We start from the raw sequence: 8,845 nt of genomic DNA, 5'->3' as shown, positions 1-8,845 counted from the left end.
TCATCAGAAACACACAAGAAGAGTGCATTGTATTCCATTACAGATGGTTATGAGCCAACCTGTGGTTGCTGGGAATTGAACTCAGGACTCCTGCAAGAACAGTTAGTGCTGTTAACCGCTGAGCCATCTCCCCAGCCCTAAAAGCCTCATTCAATGCTACCGATATATAAAAACACACTGATGAATTTCTCTATCTGACATGATTCTTCCAAACCTGCTGTGTCAGTAGCTTTAATGTTGCCCCTCCTGCCACACAAAGGACATTGAGAGTGCCAGAAGGAGATTGTCAGAAAGCCTATGGGGACATGAACCTCTCTGCATTGAAGACATTTCTCCAAGAACAGCTTGAAATATTTGAAAGAGCCCATCTGTCCTGATCTTGTGATGGCTTCAACTCTGGGCAAGTAGTCCTCGTAGGTGAGAAGTATCATCTTTCAGAACTGGATCTGGTACTGCTTCATGAGGGTGTTCTAGACATGTGTTTTAGAAAGTTTTCCTGTTTCTCAACTCTGGAATCCACCACTTGGTAGCCAAGCATCTGACGAGAATCCTCCAAATCTATCTCTTCCTTGAAAGGTAGGTAGAAAGGAATGGAGTATGGACACTTATTATGGAGATAAGCCAGAATGAGGTCTCCCACTTTGGGATGAAGCATCCAGATACCAGAGGCCACCACTGCTGCAATGGGGAATTGCACCCCTTCATGGTGAGAGCCCACTTCTTCCTCCCCTTGTTTCACAAATTACTCTGCCAGTTTGTACTGGACAAAGTCCAGCCCCTCAGGGTTAAGAGTGACAGGCACCAGATACCCACCCGATTATACATGCTTTCCAGAGAGCGGGCTATGGATCCTGTCAAAGACCTCCTTCAGCTTTGAACTTGTGATGCTAGAGATCTGGCTCAGTGGGATGGTGGCTGCCTTCTGCCAGTCCAGTTTTATCGTTTTGGTCTGACTGTCCTTGCTGGTTAGGTCTTCAAAGAAAAACACAATTGGCAGAAGCATCCTGAAGTTGCTGGTACCACTGCATCTTACTATCTTGTACCTTCCCCTGCTGGTCTTCAATCTGTGTCCCTGCTGGGCTTGGGCTGGGTACAGAGCTCTGGGCAGGAGCCCCTGGCCCCCAATGAACCTGTGACTCCTTCCACTTGAGCCAGGGCCTCCTCCTCCATCACTTCAGAGGCTCCAGTGATCTTCTGCTCCAAACTCAAGACGAGGTCCAGCATCTGGAGCAGGGCCAGCTCAGCTTCAGCTTGGTTCTCTGCTGTCGGATAGCCACTCTTCAAGGTGCTGTAAATGATTCTGGAAATGAGGCCACACAGCTGGTTGTCCAGGGGCTGGAAGGCAGCCAGGTCCACATTCAGCAGGTCTTTGTGCTGACTGGAGGTATCTACCTGCTGGTTGAACTGCAGGGTCTACATTGGCACCATACATTTATTTGTGTTATTAAAAACCGGAGCAGGAGCAAGTTCCTTTCTGGTACTAAGTCTCCTGTGCCCAAGAAGTGCCAGAAACATGGTTTTCAAGTAGATCTAAACCTCTAGCATCACCAGAGGTCCCAATTCTGGACCATGTCCATATCAGTTCAGAGTGGCAGTTAAACTGTAAATCACTTGCCCTGGGGGCCTTTTTTAAAAACAAACAACTACAACTACAACAACAACAAATTCCCAAACCATACTTGCTAAAAATTCTGGCAAATATGTGCTTTTATGTGATGTCGAATTTGGGTGGATTTGGTTGAGTTTCTTTGTAGATATGGACGACCAAGGGGTTGTTGAAAACTAATTGTATTAAATGTCTTTTGCTAAGCCTTCTGCTCACACTTTTGTGACTGTCTGAAGTATATAGTTTGTGTATATTGATAGAGCTCATTTATAACTAAAGCATTTAATTTTTTGTACTAGAAAAACTTTTGAATATTTTAATTCACTTTTCAGATATGGTAACTCAAGGTTAGTTTAATTACTCAATTAAATTAATGAATAGTTTTGGACACTTTAAAAGAGCTCATAATTGCCTGCTACTATGGCTCTAGGGCTCATGATATCTTCCATCTTCTGTAGGCACCTGAATACATAAAGCTCATACAAATATACATCAGTAAAATAAATCTTGACAAAAAGAAAGAATGAAGTAAAACAGGTAGGAAAGGGGTCTGGAGAGATGACTCAGCGGTTAAAGGCACTGGCTGCTCTTCCAAAGGTCCTGAGTTCAAATTGCCAGCAAACACATAGTGGCTCATAGCCACCTATAATAGGATCCAATGCCCTCTTCTGGTGTGTCTGAAGGCAGCTATAGTACTCATATACATGAAATAAATAAATCTTTTAAAAATATATAAAAAGGCCGGGCTTGGTGGCACACACCTTTAATCCCAGCACTCAGAAGGCAGAGTCAGGCAGATTACTGAGTTCGAGGCCAGCCTGGTCTACAAAGTGAGTTCCAGGACAGCCAGAGCTATACAGAGAAACCCTGTCAAGCCTCCCCAAGGCCCCCCAAATAAAATGAAGGTGTAGGAAAGATCGGAATGGTTGAAAGAAGGTGGTAAATTTCCATACAGATACATGAGCTATGTTGAACTCAATCCTAGAAAATCAACTCTATAAGTAGTGAGAATTGGTACAGGCCTGATACAGATTCCGACGACGGTGAATTATCAGAGTAAGGAGCACTCTCTTGTGAGTGCCATATGGTACTGAGGAGGATGTGATCTACAACCTATCCAGAGTAAGAAGATGGTTTGGGAAGAGAACTGCATTCTTCCAAAACATCCTGGTAGCACAGCAGACATTTCTGGTCGCAGTGCTTGCAGGCTTGTGTTGGGGAGTCCCCTCCTGGTTTGCCAGCAGAAACCATCAGACTGCATTGATATTTTTCTTTTTCAGAAGTCATGTAATCATTTATTTTCATTATACACAGAGATACAATGAACACATTAAAAAGAAAAAAAAATGTCCATATACCAACATGTTTTTAATGTGTCTCTGTTTCTGGACTCCTCCATTCAGAAAACAGTAACATCATTTTCATTAAGCTGTGGTTCCTTTTCCATTAACCTAAGCTTAGTTTAAGGAAAACTAAGCTTGTACAATTATGTAACTAACTTTACTCAATACACAGTAATTCATTTTCCAAACCCTCAATACAGAAGCTAACTTCTTGAAAACAGATTAACACAAGAGACCTACTTTACAAAGTAAACACTACTTTATGTGCTCTTAAAAACTACCTGCTTTGAAAATTTCTCTATGCAAGAATCAGAAGAGATTTATTTCTCTTTTTTATTTTCATTCTTTTTTTGAGTATGCCTTACAAGATTTTATATAAACATTGTCAACTATTATATTTTTAAACACAAGAAAATGATCATCTCCTCTAAGCATTTAATTTCTGCAATGCCCAATTTTTAAAACTGAAAATTGCTACCCATCTAACTTAAAAACTGCACTGTAAGATGCAACAACTTATGGGTGGAAAAAAACTTAAAGGATCAAGCGAGTGCATACAACCAGGGCCAGAAATGAAAGGTCACAAATGGAATGGCAGTCCCTTAACAGTGCACACTGCTGTGCCCAAAGTTCAATTATACCCATAAGCACAAAGTGTTAACTTGTCACTTAAGATAGATAACTCAACGTCTTAGGATTTCAAAGAAATATAATACTTCAAAACATAAAAGTCATCAGTTTGCATTGACAAAACACACTCATGCCAAATGAAGTTTTACTTAACAGCTGAACGTCAAGATGCCAATTGTGTTGAGCTATCTTCAGACAACTTGGAAGGTAGGATGCTTAGGTCAGGTTAGATGTCATCAATGTCTTCATCTTCATCTCCAATATCATCAAACACGATTTCATCATCATCCCCAGGACCAAATGTGTCCATTTCATTGATTTTGGCATGTTCTGGAAGTTCTCCATAGGCCTTCAGACTTCTTGCTTCATCTGGATTGTACTTTAAGATTACATCAGCTTTGTTATCTTGATAGTCTCGTAGACCAATCAATATAATGTCTGAGGTATTTATCCAAACCTTTTTTCTCAACTTCCCTCTTATGTGGCACAGCCTCCTTACACCATCAAAACACATTGCTTCCAACCGTCCACATCCCAGCATTTTGGTCACCTGGGCATACTCTTGCCCATATTCTTTAAACACCAACTCTCTTTTCTCTGATTCATTTTCATTTTTACCTCTGCGCCTGTTTTTGCCTCCTTTGCCTTTATTCTTTGGCATGATGGAAAAGGCAACCACAGGAGTCGGGTGAGGGACTCCTGGCAGACAGTGACTGACAGTGGTTGTGACTCAGTTCCAAGAGCTACTACAGTCTTAGGATTGGTGCCAGGAAGTATCTAACTGTGATAGATCTGAAAGCAACTGATATAAGTATAGAAGATCCAAAAGCCACAAAATGTCCCAGAGTCAGTCCTGGCTCCTGATAGTTACAAAATAGAACTTCAGCTTCTGGCCTGGTGCTCAGGAAGTTGTAGTCTCCCCAGTAGTGACAAAATGCACAGGACTCCTTTACCTTTGCAGTTCCTGCATTGACCTTTTAACAACAAAAAATAAAATTTATAAAATAAGTTTTCATTGGAAATCTATTTGGGAAATAATTTTTTTATCAAAATTTCTGCACACAACATTGAATTGTATAGCTTTTTAAAAATTAGATATTCTCTTTATTTACATTTCAAATGTTATCCCCTTTCCTAGTTTCCCATCCAAAAACCCCCTATTCTCTACCATCCTGCTGCTCCCTAAGCAACCCACTCCTGCTTACTAGCCAATGCATTCCCCTATACTGGAGCATAGAACCTTCACAGGACCAAGGGCCTCTCCTCAAATTGATGACTGACTAGGATATCCTCTACTACATATGCAGCTAGAGCCAGGAGTCCTTCCATGTGTTTTCTTTAATTTGTAATTTAGTCACAGGGAGCTCTGGGGTTACTGGTTAGTTCATATTTCTGTTCCTCCTAGGTGGCTGAATTGTTTAGCTTAATAAAAAAATTGAAACTATCATTCTGAGGAACGTGGTTCTACATTTAAAAAGCAATCTAAGACTTCATAGAACACTTAGTAGATTCAGATACCATTTTAATACATTTTTAACAAGTTTAGAATACCGAAAATTACAAGTTCATTGGTGTTCAGGCCTTTAATATATCACAAGAACACTCAAAATATGTACCAATGCACTTTAAATGGACATGCTTGGAGCATAATAAAAACAATTTAGGACTGGAAAGATTGCTCAGTGCTTGAAAGCACTGACTATTCTTTTAGAGGTCGTGCATTCTCTTCCCAAAAACCAAACAGTGGTTCACAACCGTTTGTAATGGGTACCAATGCCCTCTTTTGTTTCTTGTGTCTAAGACAGGTACAGAATGGTCATAGATATAAATTACTCTTAATTTTTTTTTCAGTTCACAGAAGAATGAAAAATTGAAGAAAGTCACAGGTTGTGTTACTTAGATCCACTTTGGGACACAAAATAACACATGAAAGCAGTTGACATAGGCACATATGACAACTACATGAAGTCCTGGTGCATCCAGAGAAAACAGAAAAGCAAAGGCCAACCAGAAAGTTCACTTCCCTCTCCTTAAGATGTGAAAAAGGCTTAGTAACAAGCTAACCAGCCAGAATAGTACAAAACAAATTAACAACAACAACAACATCCCCAGAAACACTATTGAGTTCATTTTATGTTGGACATCTCCTTCTGGGTATGGGGCTTTCCTTTAAGAGTGATTTTGTACATAGTGAGACCCCTTGGAGAAAACCAACTTTTCCTTTGGGAGCAGTTACTAGAGATAGTGTCTGGAACCAAACCAGATCCTCTGCAAGAACAGCCAAGGCTCTGAACAACTGAGCTATTTCTCCAGTCCGTATTTGCTAGTTTTTACAAATAACATTTAAAAGCATACAAATGAAAGCTAACTGAAAGCTTTGTGTTCTCCAAGCCCAGCCTTTTTGAGACTTTATTTATGGCCATTGCTATGGTGAGCACAAGACACATTCTACACCCCTGGTATTTTTCTTGTGTGCATCCATTTAAAATTCTACCTTCCCCCTTATAGTCCTATTAACCTATATCACAGTGCCTGAAGAAGACTCCAATATTGGCTACCTCTAACACTTAGCATAACTCACTCTTACTTTTCTGGACCAAGGCTAGGACCACACTAGTAAACATCATGTGTTGGTTCCCGTTTCATTTCTGTGGCTGCTGCTAAAATACTCCAGCAAAACACAATTTCCAGGAGGAGGGGCTTATCTGGCTTACAATTCCAGGTTACAACCCACCAAGGGATGTCAAGGCAGATAGTGAAATCCCGAAAGCAAGAGGGACATGCTTTCTTGCAGAGAAGGAAGGAAGGAAGGAAGGAAGGAAGGAAGGAAGGAAGGAAGGAAGGAAGGAAGGAAGGAAGCTGGCAGGGAAGGCAACTCATGAAAGACCCCAGCTTCTGAGCAGCATAATCAACAAGGAAGCCCACAAGAGGTTCTAGACATGGTTGTGGCCAGGTTACATCTGCTCCGCAGCTTATATCAATCTGCAAAGAAAAATGGAAAATATATGTTCTTCCATAACTTTCCATAACCAGAACCCAAATCATGACCTACCTGGTGAGTACCATCTTCTTTGAAGGAAGACTAAGAGACGATAGAAGGATGATTCTTTCTTTCTGGGATAGGGTTTTTCTGTGTACTCGAGGCTGTCCTGGAACTCTATCTACAGAACAGATTGACCTAGGTCGGATGTCCTCTTGCCTATGTCTCCCAAAGTAAAGGCAGCAAGATGAGACTACTGTGTCTCACCCTGGGCAGAGCTTGAGTATATATACATGTCCACAAAGCCCCGCCTCCACAGTGATGAAACTCTAATCCAACAAGGCCACACCTCCCAATAGTACCACACCCTGATCCAAGCATAATTCAATCACCACACCAAACAAGCAAAGAAACAAAAGGACACTTCTTAACTGGGCGTGGTAGCCCACGCCTTTAATCCCAGCACTTGGGAGGAAGAGGCAGGTGGATATCTGAGTTCAAGGCCAGCCTGGACACTTCTTACTGCCTACTGGTTTTCTCTGGTAATGAGAGACAAAACAGGCTACTGAGGACAAATTTTAAATAATGAATGTGGGAAATCAGAAACACATAGACCAAAACCTGGGATGTAGGGTTGACAGAAAGGGGATGATGCTGGAGAGTTGGCCCAGTGATTGTTAGCACTGAATGCCCTTGGACAGTCCTGAGTTCAAATCCCAAAAACCACATGGATGCCCACAGCCATCCATAAATAGTTCTGACACTTCATTGTGGTGCATCTGAAGACAGTTCCAGTATAATTAGATATAACAATAAACAAAACCGATCAGAGCAGCAGAGGTCCTGAACTAAAATCCCAGCAACCACATGATGGCTCAAAACGATCAGTACAACTACAGTGTACTCATATACATAAAATAAATGAATTAATTAATCTTTAAAAAAAAAAAGGAGCCAGGTGTGATGGCACACACCTTTAATCCCAGCACTCGGGAGGCAGAGGCAGGCAGATTTCTGAATTGGAGACCAGCCTGGTCTACAAAGTGAGTTCTAGGCACAACCAGGGTTATACAGAGAAACCCTGTCTCAGAAAACCAAAAAAAAAAAAAAAAAAAAAAAAGGCATGAGATGGCTATGCTTTCTTACAGTCAAGGCTCATTTTCCACAAAGCCATATCATATGGGATGCTTGTATCATGATGATCCCCCATTGTCCTCATAGGACTATGGTTATATAGAAATCAGCAATTTTACTTACAACACAATTAACAGAGTAGATCTGTAAAGCTGATTTGCTGTCACAGTGGGGAAAGGCTCTTGCTTCTGTGCTTGACTACCGGAATATTCTCAGATAGATGGAGAAAACAGAATCTCTCAGGTTGTTTTCTGACATTCACACATGTGTTGAGGTACTTTGACAAACACACAATCCCACACAAAAACAAACACACACACACTCATACACTATATGTAACAAATCTTATTTTTTAATTTTATTTTATATATATATAAAATATATATATATATGTATGTATGTATAAAGGCGTTTTCTGTGTATGTCCATCTGTAACCATATGCATGCTTGGTGACCAAGAGGCTAAAAGAGGGCACTGGACCCCCAGGGTACTAGAGTAGCACATGATTGTCTGCCACCATGTGGGTTATGGGAATTATTACTCTTAACTGGTCTCTTAAACCCCCAAAATATTATTTTTAAATGACTTACTGCAAGCAATGCTTTCCTTTAATTATGTGGGATGTGTGTTTGGTACCCTTGTGCTAGATTTTCATGAGTGCCCTAGTTCATCTGCCTCTAGAACTTAGCAAGTCACCTGAGTTTCAGCCCCTCCTCCCCAGCAACTTACAAAACATAGAAAGAACAAACCAAACCTTCAGAAGACCTAACTTCTCTCTGTCTCAGTTTTAAACCCTGGAAACTCAAAGTTGTAAAGAAGTTGCAGTGAGCTGACAGGGCTGAGGAGGAGGTTGCTCACTCCAGGCAGTACTCACTGCACAAGCAAGAAGACTTGAGTTCGATGCAATTCATTTCTGTAAAACTGGTGGATGTATTATAAACAAACCCCAACAGCATAGCTTCAGTGAGCTTTTATCAGTTCACTAGCATTGGTTCTTGGAAAAGCAGGTTTGACCAACACAGGACACCCAGAACAACAAACACCACATGTTCTAGAGGAAGTTGTAGGTGTTGGCTGGTGGGGCCACAAAGATCCACAAAAAGGGAAAGACTGGATTCTCTGCCTGCAAAGATGCAGCCAACAGCAACTTT

General features: G+C 41.1%; 1 protein-coding gene and 1 pseudogene across 1 annotated transcript; both read right to left on the bottom strand.

Annotated features, from left to right (window-relative positions):
• Gm18626 (predicted gene, 18626) lies at window positions 267–1,410 on the bottom strand (annotated as a pseudogene).
• Gm8300 (predicted gene 8300) lies at window positions 2,872–6,821 on the bottom strand. Its single transcript, NM_001177565.1, has 2 exons — window positions 6,632–6,821; window positions 2,872–4,553 (listed from the first exon to the last, which is right to left on the bottom strand). Exon 2 carries the CDS (start codon window positions 4,238–4,240, stop codon window positions 3,806–3,808), a length of 435 nt encoding a protein of 144 aa, NP_001171036.1. The 5' UTR covers window positions 4,241–4,553; window positions 6,632–6,821; the 3' UTR covers window positions 2,872–3,805.
• Between the last annotated feature and the right edge of the window lie 2,024 nt (window positions 6,822–8,845).

The sequence above is a fragment of the Mus musculus genome, chromosome 12 (genome assembly GCF_000001635.26).
Source record: "Mus musculus strain C57BL/6J chromosome 12, GRCm38.p6 C57BL/6J".
In the NCBI taxonomy this organism is placed as follows: Eukaryota; Metazoa; Chordata; class Mammalia; order Rodentia; family Muridae; genus Mus; species Mus musculus.
This window is presented reverse-complemented; position numbering and strand designations above follow the sequence as displayed.

Excerpts from the sequence above, each read along its gene's own strand:
- Gm8300 (NM_001177565.1), bottom strand. The coding sequence starts at position 4,240 with ATGCCAAAGAATAAAGGCAAAGGAGGCAAAAACAGGCGCAGAGGTAAA.